Genomic DNA, 25,585 nt, shown 5'->3' with positions numbered 1-25,585 from the left:
TTGCAAACAAGAGTTTCAATTGGACATATTCAGGTTTGTTTATCCTACACACAGCCTACATCATTGTCACCATTATTAGCTAACGTCATAGTCAACATAGCTACTAAAACTAATGCGTTAGTAAAGGCGCTACAATCATGCAGTACACTGTAGTCAGCAAGCAGTTTAGCAGTTACACCGGCTGGCCCCGGTGGCAGTAAATTAATAAACCAAAAGCTTACCTTGACTTGGAAGAGTTCCAGTGTTGGATTGCCATAGCCAGCTAGCTAACATAGCATCCCTCTCTGTTTGAGCCGGGTGTTTAAGTAGGCTAGCTAAGTAAGTGAAAGTGAAAAAAATACAAAATATCTCTCTCTCTCTTGCTTCTTCATTTTTGAAGAAATGAATTTGTTCAAAACTGTTCAACTATTGTCTTTCTCCCTCTTTGAGTCAACTACTCACCACATGTTATGCACTGCAGGGCTAGCTAGCTGTAGCTTATGCTTTCAGTACTAGATTCATTCTCTGATCCTTTGATTGGGTGGACAACATGTCAGTTCATGCTGCAAGAGCAATTTTTATTTTTATGAAATTCACTGTGGAGGATGGTCCTCCCCTTCCTCCTCTGAGGAGTCTCCACTGATGTGTGTGTATTTCAGGTAATTTTCTTCAACCCAGTCATAGAGAGAGGCCCAAGACTGCAGAGACAAAAGGTTTTCTCCAAACAGCATGGTAAGAGAAGCTATTCTCAGAACAGTGTGTTGTGTTAGTGTGTGTAACGTCTTAGATAAAGCCCCATCTTGTTCTGGATGTTGTCAGCAGCTGCCAAGCCTGGCTCCATATATCCTAGTATCCCTATAGGGCTCACACCTGCATCATCTGACTGACGCCCCACTGAGTAGCATGGAGTTGCCCTTAGACACTGATCTACAGTCAGTTTAGTGTTTCACCCCTAATGGGTCACATTAGGATTGGGGGAGGTCCTAGATCTGTGACTACAGGCAACCTCCACCCAGAACCCACTTTGTACCTCTCCGTGCTCTGTATTGCCATCTAGTGTTGGAATCGGCAGTGCTGTAGATTCATCTGATGGGTTGAGGTGGCTTTAATACTTTGGAGTATGACAACCTGAGTGCATCAGGGTTGAAACTTCTTCAGTGCATCAGGACTGGCCAATCCTAATGGATTGAGTAAACCATGTTAAAAGCTGCTGCATGAACAGGATATATTGCATTTCAGGGGGATTTGTGTTTATCAGTATAACATATTGCCTTGTGGTTATGTTGTGTGTGTGTGTGTGTGTGTGTGTGTGTGTGTGTGTGTGTGTGTGTGTGTGTGTTGCGGTTACTGCCATGTGTGTGTTGGGTATGTTACAGGTAAAGCGTTCCTGCGTGCTCGTCAGATGAATGTTGACATCGCCACCTGGGTCCGCCTATTGAGGAACGCCATCCCTTCTGGAAACAACATTCCCAGCTACACCCCACACACACACTCACGCTCACATTCTGGGTAAGGTGCACTTTCAGTACTGTACACACACAAAGAGATACCCTTTCTCACACCTCTTTAATACTTCAGACAGCAAGTACAACATATACTGTACATGGGGAAAATGTTGACTGCCATTTCTGTGTGTGTCGCAGGGAGATCTCAGTGGAGAAGCTGACTCTGGGGAGCGACTCTCCTCCGAGGCCTGACATCAGGGGAGACGTTGTTGACACACCTCACCTGGTGAGAAAAAGAGAAGGGAGGGATGAAGAGAGGGATGAGGGAGGGATGGGAGGAAGCAGCAGTGGAGTGATAGCCATCTGATAGCCATCTCTGTAGTATCACATTCCCTTTGGCCATTCCCTCCAGACAGCCTTTGGCTAGAAAACAGTGGTCCAGTCATATTGGACTATTAGCCTAGGATGAATCTGGAGCTAGACAGAGCAGGGCCTGGGAGGGAGGAGAGGAGAGAGGGAACAATAAGAAGGGAAAGAGAGAAATCCACACTAATTAGAACAAATTGGATCGAGGGAGCTTTAATTCCATCAAAGCCCAATCTGTGTTAGATTCCCAGTGTGTAAAACACGATTGGCATGAGAGGGCAGAGAGAGAGGGACAGAGGGAGTGAGGGAGGGAGAGGTAGAGAGATGCAGAGGGGGAAGGCCTGGGTAACAGATGGTGTGGTCAGCGGGGCTGGGGGATTACTGGATTAATTACTCTGTTTTTTTAGATAACTAATTAACAGTAACGAGGGAACGAGGAAGAGAGGAGAGGAGGAGGGGATTGAGCAGCCAGCCAGCCAGCAGGGAACTGGCTACTAATAATGAGGAGGGTCAGAATTACTTTTGGCCTGTCTGTCTGTCTGTCTAATTTTCCTTCTCCCTCTCTCATTCTCTCTATCTATCCCTCTCGCCTCTTTATATCTCTCTCTCTCTCTGTCTCTCTTTTTCTCTCACTCTCTGGAACAGCCTGTGATCGAGCCCTTCTCCCCTCCGGACCTTGCCCAAGAGCGGCCAACCAGAACCCTATCCACGAGTTCCCTGCGCAGGTACAGCACCATGCAGAGTTGGCCCAGTGTGTCCTCACATACACACCTGAGTACATCCTCTCACAATATGGCCCCCACAGTATGATGCTGGAGAAACACACCCACTCACAATATGGCCACCTGACCTCACCTCCTCCATAACACGTTACTGTAGCCAGGCAGACATATATCACCGCAACATGCTTTCTATAGAAGTGCTAGGTAGGCACAAAACATCAGATAATACTGCATCCTATTCCTTCAACTAGCAAATGACCATTCAACATGAGTAAAGGCTATTTCAGTGATTGATCATTATTATTTTCTTTGTGTCCTGATATTAGACAGAGCAAAGGCCCTCTGTGTCTGGAGGACTTCAAGCTGATTGCTGTGCTGGGCAGGGGACACTTTGGCAAGGTATGTGTCCTCACATCTTAAATATCCTCCCTGTGTTAGGACGTTCTCTATCCAGAGGATTTAGAGATTTAGATGAACCCATGGTGTTTTCCAGGTGTTGTTGTCAGAGTACAAGAGGACAGGCAGTGTGTACGCTATCAAAGCCCTGAAGAAGGGAGACATTGTGGCGCGGGACGAAGTGGACAGGTATGGATCAACACTAGAATGCAACACAGGCCAAGACAGAACACAGGCAACACAGGCCTACTATATCATGCCTCTCTCAGACATTATATGACCTCCATCATGGTGAAAATACTACGACTGGATTGTCTAGTTTTATATATGCCACAAAATTATTGTCAACACAAAAGTGATCACCAACAAACCATGGCAAACATATACACTGTTTACATGCTGTACTTGACATTACACAATTGTCTCTCTTTCCTGTTGTCTTCTGAGTCCATAATTCTCTCCTTCTCCTCTCCTCAGTCTGATGTGTGAGAAGCGTATTTTTGAGACGGTGAACAGCTCCCACCACCCCTTCCTGGTCAACCTGTTTGCATGTTTCCAGACCCCAGAACACGTGTGCTTCGTCATGGAGTACACGGCTGGGGGCGACCTCATGATGCACATCCACGCAGACGTCTTTACAGAGCCCCGAGCCGTGTGGGTACCGCTGTGTTTTTGTGTGTATTTGTGTGTGTACTGTGTTCTACTGTATGTGTAACGGAACATGGGGGAGGAGCAGGCATGCTTTGAGTTATGTGTATTTGTGTTCATATGGTTGTATACTGTATACGTACTCATATCCACCCACAGTCTGCTGTTACTGTCGTGTGTGTGTGTGTCCTGACTATTTGTGTGTGCGTCTGTCTGTTTGTCTGTCTGTCCTGCAGGTTCTACGCAGCCTGTGTGGTTTTGGGCCTGCAGTTTCTTCATGACCACAAGATTGTGTACCGGTGAGTACTCTGGGTAGACATGAAACACAGAACACATGAAAGACAGATACCCTCTCATCCTCCTACCCCTTCATCCTCAGAGTACTCATTCATTTTGAATGAATCTTCATCCCTCCTCCTCAGGGACCTTAAACTCGATAACTTGTTGCTGGATACACAGGGATATGTGAAGATAGCAGACTTCGGGCTCTGTAAAGAGGGTATGTTCTCTATAACTTATTCATCATGTCTCCAGAGCTCTGTAAGGATGGAAGATCATAGCGGTTGTAGTTTGGAGTACTTTTTTATTGAAGCCTCTTTTTGCTACTGTGCTCATGTTTTTCGATATTTCTGACTCAGTTTGTCTCTCTCTCTCTCTTTCCTCTCTCTGTTTTTCTCTCACAACAACCTCTCTCTCACTGCTTCTCTTTCCTTCCCTTCTTCTCATTCCTGATCTCGCTCTACCTCCCCAGGGATGGGCTATGGGGACAGGACCAGTACGTTCTGTGGTACTCCTGAGTTCCTGGCTCCAGAGGTTCTGACAGACACCTCCTACACCAGGGCAGTTGACTGGTGGGGCCTGGGAGTACTGGTGTATGAGATGCTGGTGGGAGAGGTAAGAGACTTGACTCTAAAAACCACTTCAGAGAATTATATAAATATGACTCCATACATATTTAGCCATATTATTTAGACATGCTCCGTAACTTTGGCGACTACTTAAGTATTTGGGCTAGATGTGTCAATGTGTAGTTCATACATAATTAATTAGCAGAATTACTGTCTAACCTCAATTAGCCACGAAATCCCTAGTTTGAAAGCGACAGTTTTTCTGGAAGCTGTGCTGCACCATTTTCCCTCACGTGGGCCAGCCCCCTAGCAATTCGAGTTCGACCAATGAGCTTCAGCCCCTCGCCATATGAGTGACAGCTAGCAAGATGCACATGATGCACCTACAGCAGAGCGAGAGAGAGATCAATGACGTAGTATGCAGTTTTCGGGGACCACTTTTGGACGCTACTTTCAGAACTACTGGCTAAAAAGTATACAAAAGTACCGGAGGATCCCTTTAATGGGCTAAGCCCTCACCTTTAAAATAATATACTTTAAGCCAGTAATATATACTTTAAGCCTTTATGGTAATACAGCACTTTAGTCTATATTACATAAAGTGATGTGGTTTTGAGCCATATGTTACATAAACAAGTATAGTGTAACGACTCACTAGGCATGGCTGATAGGATGTCAATGATGAGGAACCATGACAGAAGTCCAACACGCAGGGGCACAGCTTAAGCCAGGCTGGCATATTTATTCAAAATAAAAGGTTCACAAAGATTGTTCTCAAACTGTAACTGAAACCCCCCCCCTCCCAAAAAAAGTTTTTAAAAAACTCCCACACAGAGCTTAACTGAACTTAGACTACTACCCAGTTTACCAGCTTCACAATGTCCATGGGCTTCGAACAAATGTCTGTAGAGCTCTTCTCGTGCTGAACTGAACCAGCACCTTATACAGTGGGGGAAAAAAGTATTTAGTCAGCCACCAATTGTGCAAGTTCTCCCACTTAAAAAGATGAGAGAGGCCTGTAATTTTCATCATAGGTACACGTCAACTATGACAGATAAATCGAGATTTTTTTTCTCCAGAAAATCACATTGTAGGATTTTTAATAAATGTATTTGCAAATTATGGTGGAAAATAAGTATTTGGTCACCTACAAACAAGCACGATTTCTGGCTCTCACAGACCTGTAACTTCTTCTTTAAGAGGCTCCTCTGTCCTCCACTCGTTACCTGTATTAATGGCACCTGTTTGAACTTGTTATCAGTATAAAAGACACCTGTCCACAACCTCAAACAGTCACACTCCAAACTCCACTATGGCCAAGACCAAAGAGCTGTCAAAGGACACCAGAAACAAAATTGTAGACCTGCACCAGGCTGGGAAGACTGAATCTGCAATAGGTAAGCAGCTTGGTTTGAAGAAATCAACTGTGGGAGCAATTATTAGGAAATGAAAGACATACAAGACCACTGATAATCTCCCTCGATCTGGGGCTCCACGCAAGATCTCACCCCGTGGGGTCAAAATGATCACAAGAAAGGTGAGCAAAAATCCCAGAACCACACGGGGGGACCTAGTGAATGACCTGCAGAGAGCTGGGACCAAAGTAACAAAGCCTACCATCAGTAACACACTACGCCGCCAGGGACTCAAATCCTGCAGTGCCAGACGTGTCCCCCTGCTTAAGCCAGTACATGTCCAGGCCCGTCTGAAGTTTGCTAGAGTGCATTTGGATGATCCAGAAGAGGATTGGGAGAATGTCATATGGTCAGATGAAACCAAAATAGAACTTTTTGGTAAAAACTCAACTCGTCGTGTTTGGAGGACAAAGAATGCTGAGTTGCATCCAAAGAACACCATACCTACTGTGAAGCATGGGGGTGGAAACATCATGCTTTGGGGCTGTTTTTCTACAAAGGGACCAGGACGACTGATCTGTGTAAAGGAAAGAATGAATGGGGTATGTATCGTGAGATTTTGAGTGAAAACCTCCTTCCATCAGCAAGGGTATTGAAGATGAAACGTGGCTGGGTCTTTCAGCATGACAATGATCCCAAACACACCGCCCGGGCAACGAAGGAGTGGCTTTGTAAGAAGCATTTCAAGGTCCTGGAGTGGCCTAGCCAGTCTCCAGATCTCAACCCCATAGAACATCTTTGGAGGGAGTTGAAAGTCCGTGTTGCCCAGGGACAGCCCCAAAACATCACTGCTCTAGAGGAGATCTGCATGGAGGAATGGGCCAAAATACCAGCAACAGTGTGTGAAAACCTTGTGAAGACTTACAGAAAACGTTTGACCTGTGTCATTGCCAACAAAGGGTATATAACAAAGTATTGAGAAACTTTTGTTATTGACCAAATACTTATTTTCCACCATAATTTGCAAATAAATTCATTAAAAATCCTACAATGTGATTTTCTGGATTTTTTTTCTCATTTTGTCTGTCATAGTTGACGTGTACCTATGATGAAAATTACAGGCCTCTCTCATCTTTTTAAGTGGGAGAACTTGCACAATTGGTGGCTGACTAAATACTTTTTTTACCCACTGTATGCCCCAGGTGTATTGCAGCCTAACAAGGCTTAGTGGCTTCAGGTGTGGGGCGTAGCACTACAGCATAAGCTTGCTGCAGCCTAAAAATGCTGGTTGTGGGGCATGGCTGACCCTCCAAACAGTGGCATTCCCCGGCCACCACAATAGGTTAAATGGGTGGCTGTGAGCGTGACATTGTGACCTATGTGTGTGTCAGTCTCCATTCCCAGGTGATGATGAAGAGGAGGTGTTTGACAGCATAGTGAATGACGAGGTGCGCTACCCTCGCTTCCTCTCCACAGAGGCCATCGGCATCATGAGACGGGTAAGCTCCTCCCCCAACACTCACATCCCACCAATCACCAGTGGAGCAAGAGAGAATCACATTGATTGATGTGGTCAGTCTGGTCACTGTAAAGGTGGAGCCATGTTGCTTTTAGTTTTCAGTCAGTGGGTTTTCTGTGAAAGTGTTTCTGATGTATTTTCAGCTGTTTGCCATCTGTGTGTGTTTCTAGCTATTGTTTGGTCTGTGCTGTGAGTTGCTATGTCTGGGTTGAGGTGTTTGTTGTTTTCTTTTGCCAGTTGTTGAGGAGGAACCCTGAGCGGCGCCTAGGATCTGGTGAGAAAGATGCCGATGACGTCAAGAAACAGCCTTTCTTCAGGGTGAGTTGCTCTCTCTCTCTCTCTCTCCCTCAGACACAGACACACATGTCATTAGGTAACATTCTTGTTATGTAATCAATGAGCATGTTAAATAGTTTCAGCATCTGCTCCAACTCTATTTGGTACTATAACGTTAGGGGTTGCTGTTTTTAGTTGCATGAGCTGCCCAACAAGCATAGATGATTCAATTCACCTGGATTCTTTGAACCAATCCGGTCTCTCTGTTCCCCCTCTCAGGGTGTGGACTGGGAAGCGCTGCTGCAGAGGCGGCTCCCGCCCCCGTTTGTCCCCAACATCGGGGGGAGGGAGGACGTCAGCAACTTTGACGAGGAGTTCACCGCCGAGCCCCCCGCTCTCACGCCACCCCGTGAACGCCGCACCCTCTCCCGCAAGGACCAGGACTGCTTCAAAGACTTTGACTACGTCTCTGACCTCTGCTAAGGGTCAAGGTCAAACTCTCCCTTTAGACAGTGAGTGGAGCTGACGAGGGACTCTACACTGTGAGAGGGATGTTACCAGGAGAGGCTTACTGCTGTTCTGTCCTGTCTGAACCTTGAAGAGGCAGAAGAAAGTTACGGGAGGATGTGAATACGTGCTGCGCAGATACATTGTAAGGGATCTACTGACCTTTAATGGATTTCTGGAGTGACTTTTATAGTGGGCAGGATGATACATGAAGATAATCCGGATGATGTAAGGCTCAGTGGATGAGTGCTGATGGGGCACAGTGTCTGTGCAGCATAGCAACACTGGAACTGAGTGAAGTCTATTTCCCTAAAGAATGAATGGAGCCCACTTACAAGATGAAAAGGATCTTCTCTGCAGACGATACAGTTGGTGCAGGGATCATCAGATATGATTAATCTCAAATGGACCTCTCTCTATTGCCTCTCTGCCTGCTATCTCTCCTCACCCTTTATCGTTTGAGGCTGCTTACTGTTTCTGTGTGTAAGTTCTGATCCTGCCTCAGTCTATTCCCATTGCTGTCATCTAAAGTCCTGCACCTCTCATAAATGACCACAGGTGGGAGCCATAGAAAAGATCAAAAGTGTTCCAGAGAAATTGAGAAGATGACCAAGTGGGGTGCAGACTCAGTGTATGACGAATGTCAAGGGATGCTAGTGAGGGTGGAAGGAGGAGGGTTGAGGTGTTTTTCTGTGTGTGTTTGTGCTGGGTCACCACCATGTCATGTTACCCCTCGTCTTCAAATGGGATACTCCTCTACTCTCCCCGCTCGGTACGTCAATTAGTTTTATCTTCAATCATTTAGAATTATTTTTCAAATTGTTTTCTGTGATTTTAGTTTCATTCTGGTGTTTGATTTGTCAGTCATGCCGATGTTATGTCTGGAACTGTGACTTAGTAAAAATGTGAACCCAATGGACTGACTCACAGCTTTGTGACTCTTCAGCCCAATAACCATTCAGCCAGCTACATTAGCATGAACTCTTTTAACTTATTTTTTCAATATGATGATATAAAACCTACAAAATGAGGACGGTAGTGTAGACTGTTCATGGATTGTCTCACACAATCCAAACTACTAGAACTAAAGTTGTTTGTCATCCAGGATTGTCTGAACTCCTTTTAAAGCAATGTTAATGGCTGCCATTACGTTCATTATGCTGAGTAATAGGAGAACAGAGCAGAGTGTGCTGCATGTCACCAGACACCATTAGCAGCGGGTAGACCATGAAGACACTATCATTCTTAATGGGCCAAAAACGTCTACAGCAGGGCCTTTTCCATCGTGTGTGTGTTCTCTCCAGGTCAGGAACACTGTGTCATTTGGAGTCTCTCTGCTGTAGATTCACATAAACAATGAATGAGTAGGCTTAAGGTCAACATAATGCAATATAATAAAATAGTCAGCATAGCCGTCAGCATAGCCCAGCGTGTTGTGCCTTCACAGAGCAATAGTTACAGCAGTGGTCTCAGGGGGCTGGAACTATGTCTGGAACAGAGAGTACCAGCAAGAAAGTAGACAAAGACGGTGACACAGTGGGCCACCAGTGCAGGTAGGGAGAGATGGTGACACAGTGGGCCACCAGTGCAGGTAGGTAGAGATGGTGACGCATGGCAAAGAAAGAGGAGAGACACTCTAGCACCCTGAGGAGAACAGAGCTGGGTCTGATACTGTACAGCAGGAGAGGATGTGGTCCCATTGTTATTATTCAATGTGCTAATGACAATACTGTGCCCTGGAGAAGAGGAACAGAGGAATGAAAGACAGAGGAATGTGTCAGATTATCACTTTGATGCAGAAGAGGAAAATAACAGAACAGGGAACATAATTGTAGAGAAAAAAAGGGAGACAAGATGTGAAGGAGGGAGTGGGGTTAGATGAGGAGAGATGAACGTGTTGATCTGTGTGTGGAGAGGGCAGGGTGTTCCTGGAACACACTGCTCTCCTCCTTCGTTCTCTCCCTCTTTCCCTCACTCCTTCCTTGCCTCCCATCTTCACTGGAGCCTAGTTTAAAAGGAGACACTGCAGTTTCCTTTTTTCCTACACTTTTGTGGTCAAAGCAGAAAGGAACAGAGACCAACAATAAGTGCATTCTTGTCATTGTTAGAACCAGGTTGGATGTTCGAATGTGGAAAATGTCACCAATCCAGAAGATATGATAAACGCACTGACAAACAGATGTAGATAAAAGCATCAGGTTGCTGCACATCAATGTCACCAACTTGGCCTGCTGAAGGCTTTACAGCTCAAATGCCCTCGCTGGATGTACTTTAGTCTGTTTATCAACTCTGATCTCTTTATCTAAGAAACCAGGATTGATAAGTGGTTGTTGGAGCAATAGTGGGCCTTTAACCAGCAGCGGTACGTAGAGCGACTAATGCATGTAATTATAGATATCTTCCATGGCTCGGTCTGCCACAGAGGCCCACTCACATTAACCTGGTGACCATCCTCATACACTTTGTCTGCATTTCCATTTGGCTCTTTCCTGGTTGTCTCAACATCTCTGCGCTGTGTTCATTAGTGGTAAAGCAAAAAATGTGTTTTGTGGTGTTCTCACTCACTCACTGACTCACTCTCTCGCACACACACACAAACACACACACACGAGCGCACAAATACTCGGCATGGGATAAACAGCCACTCATTACCAAAGATGAGCTTTTAGTGGAGAATGCTGATTTGGGTTTGGACAATCTGGCCTGTATCCACGGAGGTAATGGCGCTCCATTATATCTGGACTCTGTCAAGACTGGTTAACTCTGTCCACTTTTCAGAAACCACCCACACACAAAGTCACCAAAATTGCACTTTTGAGTAGTTTTGGGCCAAAAGCGTCAATCCAAAAGTCCAGAAGTCCACAAAGTACAAGTAGACCTACACACACAGTAAATCAAGGAGAGTTTAAATGTAGAATTAAATTGACTACTGAAGTTATCTTAACCCTCAACAGAGTGATACACTCCCTGGAGTTAGTGCTGATAACTGGAGTTAATTGGGATTGAGTATCTTTAACTCCATTAAGAGTAACCAGAGACAGGGAGTTAAAACTATGGAGCATCCGCAGATGTGGGAGGGGCGTCATTGTCATATTTCTCAGCATACATGTTGCAGGTTGATTTTTTAAAATTGTTTCAATATGTTTTTTCACATGTACATTTATTGTTTTTTATCTAATGCTAGTCAATGATATGTAACATACATTATCCTAAACTAATCTGTAAATGGTTTGGTTTATTACAACCGTTACTGAGAAGGCTGTTTCAGTTTATATGATGTAGGTAGTACCTAACAACAGTAGCCTCCTCCCTGCTCTGACATGCATTCTGAATGTAAGTTGTTGGTGATGTAAAGTTGCTGGACATCCTCTCTCTTAATTGGATACCAATAGAGATTGAATGTCACATTGCAAGCCACCATAATATGACATGTTAAGAAATATGTAAATGAGACTTTACACCCTTATACCTCAAATGGGACCATATAAACTCCAAAATAGTGTTGTTAGACTACATAGGAGAATTAACTCTTGCGATTATATTAAGTGTAAACATTAATCTAAATAATTAACTCTAGAATACTGAACAACACTGCAGTGAGTAACAAAAGTTATTTTCAATTAATACTGTACGGAGTGAAACGCAATGAAGCAGAGTTAAATATCACCACTAAACAACCCTGAAAAAAGAACTCTATTGCCAGAGTACGTTTTACTCAGGAGCATTACACCCAGGTACTTGTACGAACTAAGCTGTGCTATGTTAGCATTGTGGACAACCACAGGCACATGGTTGCCGACAGATTTAGGGTCAAACACCATCTCCTCCGTTTTCTTTACATTGAGGATAAAATGGTGCTCATCACACCACTTGACAAACCTTTGAATTTCTGACCTGTACACAGTAGTATCAGCATCTTTATACATGAGACCAAGGATGGTGTTATCATCAGAAAACTTGACAATATATATCAGGAATACTGCTAGTGCATTAATTTGTGTACAGTATGAATAAGATGGGTGAACTCACACAACCCTGCGGGGCCCCTGTGCTAATGTCTCTAGCCTCAGAGAGGGTACTGTTAACACTAACCTGCTGAGTACGGCTAGTCAGGAATGAGTGGTACCACCTTATGGTACAGGGGTTAACACCCATCTGCTTTAACTGGCTGAGTAGGACATGTGGCTGTATCGTGTTAAACGCTGAACTTAAATCAATAAATAACAGTCTAGCATAGGCCTCTGGGTTTTCCAGATGATTAACAATGCATCATCAGTCCCACGACTTTGCTTATAAGCAAATTGATAAGGATCTAACACAGGGTTTACATCTGAACGGAGCTCGCACACCATTTTCAAAACATTTCATTACGATGGGGGTCAGAACAACAGGTCTATTGTCATTATTTTATTTTGGAAAAGGCTTTTTGGGGACTGGAGTGATAATGGCCTTTTCCTACAGAGATGGGACAGTGTGGGAGTCTACGGACCTCTGAAAGATGGGGCACCAAGCCGGAGTAAGTTCCTCTGCACATGTTTTAGAAGAAAAGCAGAGATTGCCATCAGGACCTGTTGCCTTATTCATACAGGTGAGCTTGAAGACTAGTGACAACTATAAGGTTGATTTCCAACCTATGAACACAATCATCAATAACAATGGAGCCAATCACATTATCACACTCAACAGAGACGTCATGTACATGGCTTTGGTCAGCTCATCTGGTGTGTGCAAGGATTTCTTTTGCAGGGTTCATGTTGGTGATTGTTCTCATCAACTCCCACAGTGTTTTGGAGTTCACTGTAAGGAACTTTTATCCCATTGATTCCATATGTTGTTTCCTTGTCTCTCTGAGCATGTTGTTGGTTCTTGTTTTTGAATGGTTGCCTCTTGCGGTTGACCCAGTCCTTTACCTCCTTTGTGATGTACGGGGTGTTGTTTGGGTATGCCTTTATTGTCTTTTTGGGTATCAGAGTCAACACAGAAATGGATGTAGTCTGTGACAACCTGTACTGACTTGTACATGTCTAACTCTTGAAAAATGTCCCAATCTGTACACAGAAAACATCCCTTAGGTGATTCTATGCTGTCCTCATTCCAGACATTCACAGATTTCACAAGGGGTTTACTGCTCTTGAAACCTGTACGGTAGGTGGGAATGAGCTGGACAGTGTTGTGATCAGAGTTAGACAGGGGTGGTTTGGCTCTAGCTGTGTAAAGGTAAAGGAGATGGAGGATGTACTGAGAGCACCAAGTGAACAGAGAACCTCAGACTAAATTAGCCTGCACGAAAAGGACGGCTATGGAAGGAAAAATATGTTTTCTATTCATAGAAAGGTGGAAATTAAAGAAGGCCTGACTGAGACTCAAAAGTGAGTTCGTTAGGACGAAAACAAGTAAGCAATGGTGATGTTTTTCATCCACCTAAAAACCTGTAAGATGAAAGCACTACACTCTTAGAAAAAAGGGTTCCAAAATGGTTTTCGGCCGTCCCCACAGGATAACCCTTTTTGGTTCCAGGTAGAACCCTTTTGGGTTCCATGTAGAACCCTCTGTGGAAAGGGTTCTATATGGAACCTAAAAGGGTTCTTCAAAGGGTTATCCTATCGGGACAGCCGAAGAACCCTTTTAGATTCTAGATAGCACCTAGTGTATGGTCACATAAATTGCAGCCAAGGCTGGAATTTTCATTTCATTTCAGTGGTCATACTTCTTTTGATAGATAGATTGCATGTCTGCTCATTTAACCCTCAAGCTACCAACAGAATATTTTACATACATTGTTTACCAACCAAGAAGAAACTATTGGAAAAAACATAAATCACAGCAAAATATCATCTTATCCTAAGACGTGATAAATGTTATCTGAAATAAAAGATGGCTAGAATAGACTGTTATCTTTGCTAAATTACAGTTAATTAGCAGTACTGTCAAACAAATATATTAATTTTTCCTTTATATAGTGTGCAGCTTTTTCCAAAGTACAATCCACATTAGTACTAAAAAGCTAAATTACCATCATCTGATTATAGTTGTCACGGATTCAGCCGAGGCTGCTCCTCCTCCTTGCTCGGGCAGGCTTCGGCGTTCGTCGTCCCCGGAGTACTAGCTGCTGCCAATCGATGTTTCGGTGTTTGTCTTGTTTGGTCTTTATTGTTTACACCTGTTTCCCATTATGTTAGATTGTATTCCCTATATTTACCCCTGTCTCTCATTGGTACTTTGTGTGTTATTGTTTGTTGTCATTCCGGCAGTTCTGTATGTACGGGTCTTTGTGCTTTCCTCCCTGTTTGGAGGTTTGTTGTTTGTACGTTGATTTTACTGTGTTCAGTAAATAACGTTGCCAGCCGCTCTGTGTCCTGCTTTTGACTTCGCTACCGCATACACGTCGCATGACAATAGTATCATTTAGTTTTCCGAATTTTAAAGTAAATATTAATTGTGTCATATTTATGTGGTAAAAACAACTGCCTTTTACAGGGGCAGTACACCAACATTTTAAATATACTTAATTTTATTGACAAAAAGGATTCAATTCACTTCAAAAAGTGATTCTGAGCGACAATGACCAAAAATATTGCGAAAAGCATGCCCACATCTTCTAAGTCACTACCAACCAAATGATGTAGCACCACAAATATCATTACAAGTTGCACATATAGAATATTGGAAGATATTATAGGAATTCTGGTATTTATATCACATTTTCAGTAGAATAAGTATTTTTCAGAGAATACATACCAATACAGCACTATGTGTACATTTAAAGGGAAGCTGGTTTATGTATTACAGTTTTAACAAGTATTCATACCACTGACAGACTTTTATCAGCTGTTTTGACAACAACTAAGCATGTACATGGTCATACCTAGTTATAACCAGTTATAACCATAGGCGAGTACTTAAGGTGCTCAATCTCTGCAGGTGATCTGTCAAACTTGGCACAAAATGGTTGAATCAAAGTTGTTTCCACGTCATTTCAACTCTCAAAAATCTATGTAATGACGTTGAATCAACGAAGAAAACTGATTGTATTTGAAAAAGGCATCAACATAAGGGCATTTCATATTTTTTCACCCAACTTTAAACCTACATCCAATGACATGCATAGTCACTTTACCCCTACCTACATGTACAAATTACCTCGACTAATCTGTACCCCGCACATTGACTCTGTACTGGTACCCCCTGTATATAGCCTCATTATTGTTATTTTATTGTTACTTCTTTTTTTTTTTTTTACTTTAGTTTATTTAGTAAAGATTTCCTTAACTCTATTTCTTGAACTGCATTGTTGGTTAAGGGCTTGTAAGTAAGCATTTCACGGTAAGGTCTACACCTGTTGTATTTGGTGCATGTGACAAATACAATTTCATTTGATTTGATTTGATGACATGGTGACATTTTTTGTTGATTTCAGATTGAATTTACTTTAGTTGACAACTCAATCAAATGTAAATCTAAACTAGACGTGGAACTGACGTCTGTGCCAAGTGGGGTCTATCTGGTGATAAAGGTCCCACCCTCTGATGAGTACTATTGTTTGTACAGATGAACGTGGTACCTTCGGGCATTTGATAATTGCTCCCAAGGATGGACCAGACTTGTGGAGGTCTACAATTTATTTTCTGAAGTCTTGGCTGATTTCTTTTGATTTTCCCATGATGTCAAGCAAAGAGGCACTGAGTTTGAAGGTAGGCCTTGAAATACATCCAGGGGTACACCTCCAATTGACTCAAATGATGTCAATTAGCCTATCAGAAGCTTCTAAAGCCATGACGTCATTTTCTGGAATTTTCCAAGCTGTTTAAAGGCACAGTCAACTTAGTGTATGTAAACTTCTGACCCACTGGAATTGTGATACAGTGAATTATAAGTGAAATAATCTGTCTGTAAACAATTGTTGGAAAAATTACTTGTGTCGTGCACAAAGTAGATGTCCTAACTGACTTGCCAAAACTATAGTTTGTTAACAAGAAATGTGTGGAGTGGTTGAAAAACTAGTTGTAATGACTCCAACCTAAGTGTATGTAAACTTCCGACTTCAACTGTAGATTCAGAGCCTATCTGAGTTCTGTGTTGCAGTATACCATAGGCAGACTTTGTATACCTTTGGCAAATTTATATATACGAAAAATAAGGTCATTTTGGTTTTAAACACAGTCATACGATGCGTGGTATAGAAAAGTTCAATGGGGAGTTAATTTTATATCTCTGCAGATGATATGTCTATCTGGTCAAAATCACAGATACAGGTCCAACTCCACCCTCTGGTGGTATGGTTAACTTTTAATTGTCTCCAGAGAAACCTAGATATAAATAAGGGTCCTATTTATCCAATTACTATTGGCAGAATTATATGTTTTTGGCTGGGGTAAGAATTATCCCAAATGACTTGAATTTTTAAATAGTCCATATTGATACAGAAACACTAAACAATTACTTAGATTTGTTAAGAACAAGTTCATTGACAAAGTCATGAAACATTTGAAGAATTGAATAAACAACCTTTGGGCTATGATAAAAAAATATGCCCCTGGGGTCAAAATGACCCCGGTCGGTAGCTTGAGAGTTAAAAGGCTGACCTATTCTCAGACCGGTCTGGGGAGAGTAGAGAGCAACTTTACCAAAGAAAAAGAACATTCAAAATTGTTGTCCACAGAACAAACATACTCATTTCCCCATGATACATTTAAATGTAGATTGACATTCCAATAAAATGCTGAGAAATATGAAATACTGTACTGGACAGCCTGGAAACAGGCAAAGAATAATTAAAAATGTGTATTTAACACCATCATTACATTGAGTACTTTCTGAATACTTTCTAAACTTTCTCAATTTAGGTAGAAATCTGTGTACCCACACTTCAGAGCAATTATGTGTTAGCCTATTCCGTATTTAAAAAAAAAGCCAACTTAACCAATTACTTAATCAGCATTATTCTGTGAGTTGGGTGGACTTCAGAAGGACAAGAAATTGAGCTAATGTGTGAACATTTGTTCACTCAACAATCTTTGCTCACAGTGAGCTGAATGTATAAAAACTTGTTGAGTCGAATGACAAATTCATGTTTGCCTTTGGAAGGTAACACTGTATGTTAGTTCAGCTATATGCCCAAACGTTGAGCAAACTCACAATCCTTTTGCAGCCTTACAATTGTACATTGAATCAACAAACTCTGCTCGAAGTGAGCTGAATTTGAACAAGCTTGTTGAGTAAAATTACAAATGTATGTTTGCTCAAAACAATTTCCCAGCATGCTCTATTGCAGGTTGATTTTCAGAATTGTTTGTTTCAATACATTACCATTTTTATATTTTAGTCATTTAGCATATGCTCTTATCCAGAGCGACTTACAGTTAGTGAGTGCATACATTTTCATACTGGCCCCCCGTGGGAATCAAACCCACAACCCTGGCGTTGCAAGCACCATGCTCTACCAACTGAGCTACACGGGGCTACTGTGTTTTTGCATTGATTGGTTGATTAATCTTATGCTACACAAACATAAATAACATTTATTTTCCTAAACTAATCCAATCTGTTAGTAGTTGGACATTTTGCACCCTGAGATGGCTGTTACTGAGATGGCTTTTCCAGTTTATATGATTTAGGTAGTCTCAATAATCAATCTTCCCTGCGCCTACCCTGGCCATCATTCTCAATGCAGATAGGGGGTAAATAAAAGTTCCAATTGTTGGATATCCTCACTCTGGCTGGATTCCAATAGGAATTACACATAAGTTTGCAAGCCAGAATGTGACTTGCAGGCTTAATGTGGCCTATAAACCAGTTGTTTCAGACCACTGCATTAGGATGTAACTAGGCCCTCAAACTAAGCCTTATGATATACAGTACCAGTCAAAAGTTTGGACACACCTACTCATTCAAGGGATTTTCTTAATTTTGTACTATTTTCTACATTGTAGAATAATAGTGAAGACATCAAAACCATGAAATAACACGTGTGGAATCATGTAGTAACCAAAAAAGTGTTAAACAAATCAAAATATATTTTATATTTTAGATTCTTCAAAGTAGCCACCCTTTGCCTTGATGGCAGCTTTGCACACTCTTGGCATTCTCTCAACCTGATTTACCTGGAATTATTTTCCAACAGTCTTGAAGGAGTTCCCACATATGCTGAGCACTTGTTGGCTGCTTTTCCTTCACTCTGCGGTCCAACTCATCCCAAACCATCTCAATTGGGTTGAGGTCGGGTGATTGTGGAGGCCAGGTCATCTGATGCAGCACTCCATCACACTCCTTCTTAGTCAAATAGCCCTTACACAGCCTGGAGGTGTGTTGGGTCATTGTCCTGTTGAAAAACAAATGATAGTCCCACTAAGCGCAAACCAGATAGGATGGCGTATCGCTGCAGAATGCTGTGGTAGCCATGCTGGTTAAGTGTGCCTTGAATTCTAAATAAATCACTGACAGTGTCACCAGCAAAGCACCCCCACACCATCACACCTCCTCCATGCTTCACAGTGGGAACCACACATGCGGAGATCATCCATTCACCTACTCTGCGTCTCACAAAGACACGGCGGTTGGAACCAAAAATCTCAAATTTGGACTCATCAAACCAAAGGACAGATTTCCACTGGTCTAATGTCCATTGCTTGTGTTTCTTGGCCCAAGCAAGTCTCTTCTTATTATTGGTGTCCTTTAGTAGTGGTTTCTTTGCAGCAATTCGACCATGAAGGCCTGATTCACACAGTCTCCTCTGAACAGTTGATGTTGAGATGTGTCTGTTACTTGAACTCTGTGAAGCATTTATTTGGGCTGCAATTTCTGAGGCTGGTAACTCTAATGAACTTATCCTCATGAGAGTCAGTTTCATCAAAGCGCTTGATGGTTTTTGCGACTGCACTTGAAGAAACTTTCAAAGTTCTTGAAATTTTCCGGATTGACTGACCTTCATGTCTTAAAGTAATGATGGACTGTTGTTTCTCTTTGCTTATTTGAGCTGTTCTTGCCATAATATGGACCTGGTCTTTTACCAAATAGGGCTATCTTCTGTATACCACCCCTACCTTGTCACAACACAACTAATTGTCTCAAACGCATTAAGAAGGAAAGAAATTCCACAAATTAAGACACACCTGTTAATTGAAATGTATTCCAGGTGACTACCTCATGAAGCTGGTTGAGAGAATGCCAAGAGTGTGCAAAGCTGTCATTAAGGCAAAGGGTGGCTACTTTGAAGAATCTAAAATCTATTTTGATTTGTTTAACACTTTTTGGGTTACTAGATGATTCCATATGTGTTATTTCATAGTTTTGATGTCTTCACTATTATTCTACAATGTAGAAAATAGTCAAAATAAAGAAAAACCCTTGAATGAGTAGGCGTGTCCAAACTTTTGACTGGTACTGTATGTATTGTCATAAAGAGTTTCATTTTACACTGGGAAATACGCAAATAAGGTCGAATAAATTCTCAAGTTGAATTGTATGTTCACTCAACCTAAAATTCAAAGTGGAGTGAACATACAATTCAACTTGAGAATGTATGTTGGTTCAGCTATATGCCCAAATGTTCAGCACAATCCTCACAATCCTATTGCAGTTGGTTGCCTTACAATTATAAATTGAATAGAAATAATTACAGTGTACTTAATGGTCTAATTATTTTCTCCATCCCTCATTTATCTCTCTTTCCTTTCTTTCCCCCTCTGCATTCCTCTCACTTTCCCCCTGCCTCTCCAACTTCTGAAGTCCAGCCTTCCTCTCCTATTTATTTACCCTCCCACCATCCCTCCTCTTCCCCTTTACGCTTCATCCTCTCTCACTCTTTTTCCTGTTGCCGTCTACGTTTCTGTGCGTCTTTAGAGCCTATTCCCTTTTCTCTCTCCAGTCTATCGCCCCATTCCTTGCTCCTCCCCTGGCTTTTATACTATTTCGCGGGAATCTTTTTAAATTCCGTATCCCACCTCTAAAAAAAATATTTGGCTTATCGGAAATGATGATGTCAAGGCAATATCCCATCTGAAATGCCATCCAGTGTGTCTCCGGACGCCTGAAACCGCACATAGATTTGGTAAAAGCAATTTTCTGTATATTTCCTCTAGTATTGGTCAAGTTAGTGGGTGTGTATTCTTGCACAGGGGGTGTGTGTCTGAGAGAGAGAGAGAGGGAGAGGTGAGGGAGGGTGTGTAGCCCACGGTGATATATACGCGGACACAGTCCTGTGGTCACTGGTCTTAACCAATGATTGATTGGTCTTAACCTGAGAATCAATAGTTGATCAACAGTCTGCTTTCAACGTGCAGCTCCACGGGGAACTGTCACAGGTGAGTTACGACATTTATTATAGCCTGTATTCAGAAGTTAGGAGAGATATTCGAAGTGCTGTGAGTTGTGGTCCGTGTAAATTGAACCGTTGTAGGTCTATTGCCTATTTGATGTGTTTTTCTTTTAGTTCTAGCCGCAGTGAATTGTGACTGGGCTAATGCATTTCTTCTTCAAGTGAAGTTCTAAATATTTGTCATGAATTAGCCCAGGGATTCAGCAACATGAGACAAATAATATAAAAACTGTTTTAAATTACACTTTTAGAGAAAACAATTACGTGTATACCTTTGCATACTCATAGGCCAATCAATTTTTAAATTTTGGTTTCTGGCCCCAGTGGCAGTTGTTTTGCAGTTCGTGGTGTTCTTTCCTGGCAAGTTTGAATAGAATTGATTAGTGTTTTGCCCGCCAGTTAATGACTTGTCATTATCTCAATGAGTCGGTGTGTGTTGTCTGGACCGTCCTCTGATCCTTATTCGCCACCAAAGGACAATAAACTGGTCAACCGGTGCCGAACAACGACTTCCAATTCTGTCTCACAGCATTATATGATGTGTGTAGGCTATCAGACACAGAAAAAAGATAGACACATGATAATTATGAGATAAGTGGGTATAGGTCTTTGACTTTGATCATATTGCATTGTGTAAGCAACAAGGCTAAGGTCAGATGTACATACCTATTTGTAGTCTATGTAAACAAACAATGAATGGAGTCAAAATATGTTTAATACTATCATATCGATCTAATTGAATATCAGACCTGATTGCATGGTATGAAAAAATAAATAAATATGTATGCACTCACTAACTGTAAGTCGCTCTGGATAAGAGCGTCTGCTAAATGTAAATGTATCTGAAGCTTCTACCAATTTGAGAGGGGTTACATTTCTGGAGCCCAATCCCTAATTTTATCTGTCAGGTGTTTCGAAATCACAGATTTAGCCTTTAAAGCATGTTATTGACAAATGTTTGACAGTTGCAATTGGCAGAACATAGAGAAGAAACATTTCACCAAGAGTGTGATACTGTCCAGAATGGGAGAATAATGTGAGGAGGTTCTGATAATGCAGTGATAATGAGAATCCAGTGGGAGAGATTACTTTGTAATGTTGTTTGTTCCCTGGGTATAAACTATGTCCTTGCTCTAGTGTGTGTTCCTCCTCTATTTGGATACATATTATCCTTCTCTCAGCCTGTCCAATATAATATTATGTACATGGAGAACTTGGTCTCTTGTTAAAGATTCCGTCTAGACCACTGTATTAATCACTCTCTTTTCCCCCTCAGGATGTTGCAAGAGGGACTCTCCCATTGAATTCACTGCTGGAGAACAGTCATGATGATGGTGTCAGGGGCAGGGTGGATTCTCTTCTGCCTCTTTCTAATGGGGGAGAGAACAGCAAGTAAGTGAAACAAGACATTTACATTTTAGTCATTTAGCAGACGCTCTTATCCAGATCGACTTACAGTTAGTGCATTCATCTTAATATAGCTAGGTTGGACAACCACATACAGTGGGGAAAAAAGTATTTAGTCAGCCACCAATTGTGCAAGTTCTCCCACTTAAAAAGATGAGAGAGGCCTGTAATTTTCATCATAGGTACACGTCAACTATGACAGACAAAATGAGAAAAGAAAATCCAGAAAATCACATTGTAGGATTTTTAATGAATTTATTTGCAAATTATGGTGGAAAATAAGTATTTGGTGAATAACAAAAGTTTCTCAATACTTTGTTATATACCCTTTGTTGGCAATGACACAGGTCAAACGTTTTCTGTAAGTCTTCACAAGGTTTTCACACACTGTTGCTGGTATTTTGGCCCATTCCTCCATGCAGATCTCCTCTAGAGCAGTGATGTTTTGGGGCTGTCGCTGGGCAACACAGACTTTCAACTCCCTCCAAAGATTTTCAATGGGGTTGAGATCTGGAGACTGGCTAGGCCACTCCAGGACCTTGAAATGCTTCTTACGAAGCCACTCCTTTGTTGCCCGGGCGGTGTGTTTGGGATCATTGTCATGCTGAAAGACCCAGCCACGTTTCATCTTCAATGCCCTTGCTGATGGAAGGTTTTCACTCAAAATCTCACGATACATGGCCCCATTCATTCTTTCCTTTACACGGATCAGTCGTCCTGGTCCCTTTGCAGAAAAACAGCCCCAAAGCATGATGTTTCCACCCCCATGCTTCACAGTAGGTATGGTGTTCTTTGGATGCAACTCAGCATTCTTTGTCCTCCAAACACGACGAGTTGAGTTTTTACCAAAAAGTTCTATTTTGGTTTCATCTGACCATATGACATTCTCCCAATCCTCTTCTGGATCATCCAAATGCACTCTAGCAAACTTCAGACGGGCCTGGACATGTACTTGCTTAAGCAGGGAGACATGTCTCGCACTGCAGGATTTGAGTCCCTGGCGGCGTAGTGTGTTACTGATGGTAGGCTTTGTTACTTTGGTCCCAGCTCTCTGCAGGTCATTCACTAGGTCCCCCCGTGTGGTTCTGGGATTTTTGCTCACCGTTCTTGTGATCATTTTGACCCCACGGGGTGAGATCTTGCGTGGAGCCCCAGATCGAGGGAGATTATCAGTGGTCTTGTATGTCTTCCATTTCCTAATAATTGCTCCCACAGTTGATTTCTTCAAACCAAGCTGCTTACCTATTGCAGATTCAGTCTTCCCAGCCTGGTGCAGGTCTACAATTTTTTTTCTGGTGTCCTTTGCCAGCTCTTTGGTCTTGGCCATAGTGGAGTTTGGAGTGTGACTGTTTGAGGTTGTGGACAGGTGTCTTTTATACTGATAACAAGTTCAAACAGGTGCCATTAATACAGGTAACGAGTGGAGGACAGAGGAGCCTCTTAAAGAAGAAGTTACAGGTCTGTGAGAGCCAGAAATCTTGCTTGTTTGTAGGTGACCAAATACTTATTTTCCACCATAATTTGCAAATAAATTCATAAAAAATCCTACAATGTGATTTTCTGGATTTTCTTTTTAAATTTGTCTGTCATAGTTAACGTGTACCTATGATGAAAATTACAGGCCTCTCTCATCTTTTTAAGTGGGAGAACTTGCACAATTGGTGGCTGACTAAATACTTTTTTTCCCCACTGTATCGCAGTCATAGTAAGTACATTTTTCCTCAATAAAGTAGCTGTCAGCAAAGTCAGTGCTAGTGGGGGGGGGGGAGGGGGTGCTATGGGGGTGTGCTAAGGGATTCTTTAAGATATTATCTGAAGAGGTAGGAGACAGTTATAGAGGTACTATTAATTATACGGGATGTTTCCATACTGAATAGGTCAACTTTACTACTTTGTCTCAAAAGTACCTCCCAGAGTGACTCTGCTTTCAAGAGCTATGTGTCAAAGGTCAGACTTTGGTTTAGCAAAGTGAAAGTGGAATATTCAGAGACTAAAGAAAACTGTTGAAAGTTCAGTCAGGGGGCACTCCCGAGTTAGCTCTGTTCAGTCCGAGAACATCAAGCTGTCTTTTAGTAATAGTGGGTCAACATCCACTTCAGGGAATAAGAGAGCAAGAACCAGAGACATACTGAGACGTAGACAGAGAGGCTGAGTGAGAGGGCTTGTCTGAGAGCAGAGCAGTCGAGTGGAGCAGTAGAGTATTTATGTGGGGGATTGACAGAGAATTGTTGCTCCTGTTTGTCAGTGAGATCAGAGAGTCTGCTGATGCTGCTGACCCCATCCATCCTGCCTATTACTAAACCTCATACCTAGTTCAGATGGTCTCTCTGAACTATTGTCTTTTTTAGGGACATCAAGTGTTTTGTTTCTCCCTTCAGGGACCCAATCTATATTAGTTTGTCCTCATTGTTCCCTGTAAACAGAGTATACAGCCGTAGCTTCATATTGAGTGACCTCTGGTTGTCTGCAACTGTGTAGTTGACGGTGGGGAGGTGCAGTGCTCTCTGTCTCCAGCGGGGGCGCTCCACCCTGTGTGGGGGCTGTTGGAGCGCTTTGAGGCCGGCCCGGGCTGTGCAGCCAGAGAGAGCGGGGAGAAAGAGACCCATGTGATCGCTGTGGGGAGAGCGACACGTAGCCCTGACAAACAGGTGCCCCTTCTCTGTTCCTCACAATAGGACACACCCACAATCACACACCCAATACGTTGTGTCTGCCTCCCCTGACCCCATCTCTTCCCTTCTAGGTGACTGTGCTCCTGAGGCCCCTGTCTCTGTCTCGCCCCCCCCGTCAAACTCTCATCCTGGTACTGAGCTCCAAGCAGCCTGTGCGCTGGTGGTTGGAGGCCGAGAGACTACCCCCGGATCTGCCTGTGCTGGTGCAGGTCAGTCTGTGCGTGCGTGTTCGTGTGGTGTGTGTACCTCTTTTAGTAATTAATCTGTCATTCACCCCCTTCCTCCTGTGAGGAACTGATAAAAGTACTAACCCCTACAGTGTGTTTGTGTGTATGTCTGTGCAAGTGTGTTGTTTTAGAAACATAGTAATAGAAACATCCATTTGTGGGGGCCTATGTGTTATCATGTCTCTCTCTGTAACCACAGTGCCCCCCTATGCCCCAGGTCTCTCCTAACTCTACAGTGCAGCCCTACAGTCTGGCAGTGCGGGTGCAGCCAGTGCCCTCTCTGCCTTTCCGCCCGCGGGCTCTGCTGCGCTGGGCACTGCATCGCCATGGCTCCCTATCCTCCCTCACACACACAGCCAGTGCCAACCGTGTCTACGTCCGCGTGGGAGAGGGTGAGCCAGCCCCACACACACGCATACAACTAATACACAACCCTGGTTTTTGTGTCCTTTCTCTCTCCCTCTCCAACCAAGTCTCCCCTCTGCCCTCCAGATACCACCATGCCCAACGTGTGCCAACTGCAGTCTCTGTTCCTGTCACACAACTACCTGACCTCTGACCTGCAGCCACAGGAAGTGCAGGGCTGTGCTCCAGTTGGCGGAGGCGACCCAGAAGTACATGTCATCAAGCTCCATTCAGCAGGGTCAGGGCTTTGTGGGTAAGTTTAGGACGTCTCCAGCATGTGAAGAAAATCATGCGAAGAATATCAATCTCTGAAGCTGTTATAGTAATACAATTTTCAGTTATTGGGTTATCCCTTAATCAGTTTCAAAGCATTTTCTCCCACTCCATGCCTTTCAGTGACCTGTCTCTCCCTCTATCCCAGCTCTCTGCAGGTGGAGGTGACTGTCGCTCTGGTGCCCCCGGTGGCCAATGCTGGGTGGCACAAGCTGGTGCTGATCCTC

General features: G+C 42.9%; 2 protein-coding genes across 2 annotated transcripts; both read left to right on the top strand.

Annotated features, from left to right (window-relative positions):
• The first annotated feature begins 642 nt into the window (after positions 1 to 642).
• On the top strand, positions 643 to 8,974 carry LOC311119271 (serine/threonine-protein kinase N1-like). Its single transcript, XM_084193992.1, has 13 exons — positions 643 to 711; positions 1,356 to 1,488; positions 1,623 to 1,710; positions 2,436 to 2,515; positions 2,839 to 2,911; positions 3,006 to 3,097; positions 3,386 to 3,562; positions 3,793 to 3,855; positions 3,979 to 4,055; positions 4,308 to 4,450; positions 7,151 to 7,258; positions 7,516 to 7,596; positions 7,834 to 8,974. The coding sequence occupies exons 2-13, from the start codon at positions 1,382 to 1,384 to the stop codon at positions 8,035 to 8,037; spliced, it is 1,293 nt and encodes a 430-aa protein (XP_084050118.1). The 5' UTR covers positions 643 to 711; positions 1,356 to 1,381; the 3' UTR covers positions 8,038 to 8,974.
• Positions 8,975 to 9,624: 650 nt separating this feature from the next.
• On the top strand, positions 9,625 to 25,582 carry LOC311119272 (transforming growth factor beta receptor type 3-like; the record flags this gene model as incomplete). The annotated part of the gene is made up of 6 exons (XM_084193993.1): positions 9,625 to 9,652; positions 24,260 to 24,429; positions 24,525 to 24,662; positions 24,898 to 25,072; positions 25,173 to 25,338; positions 25,507 to 25,582. Coding segments are annotated over 6 exons (753 nt in total), but the record flags the coding sequence as incomplete, so codon positions are not given.
• Positions 25,583 to 25,585: the final 3 nt, after the last annotated feature.

Source organism: Coregonus lavaretus (assembly GCF_964263955.1).
Source record: "Coregonus lavaretus genome assembly, contig: HAP1_SCAFFOLD_7625, whole genome shotgun sequence".
Lineage (NCBI taxonomy): Eukaryota > Metazoa > Chordata > Actinopteri > Salmoniformes > Salmonidae > Coregonus > Coregonus lavaretus.
This window is presented reverse-complemented; position numbering and strand designations above follow the sequence as displayed.

What these genes read in the sequence shown, in the direction of transcription:
- LOC311119271 (XM_084193992.1), top strand. Translation starts at nt 1,382, where the DNA reads ATGAATGTTGACATCGCCACCTGGGTCCGCCTATTGAGGAACGCCATC. An exon ending in TCCACGAGTTCCCTGCGCAG is followed by an intron (nt 2,516 to 2,838) that starts GTACAGCACCAT and finishes TCCTGATATTAG; the next exon opens with ACAGAGCAAAGGCCCTCTGT. An exon ending in GACCACAAGATTGTGTACCG is followed by an intron (nt 3,856 to 3,978) that starts GTGAGTACTCTG and finishes CCTCCTCCTCAG; the next exon opens with GGACCTTAAACTCGATAACT.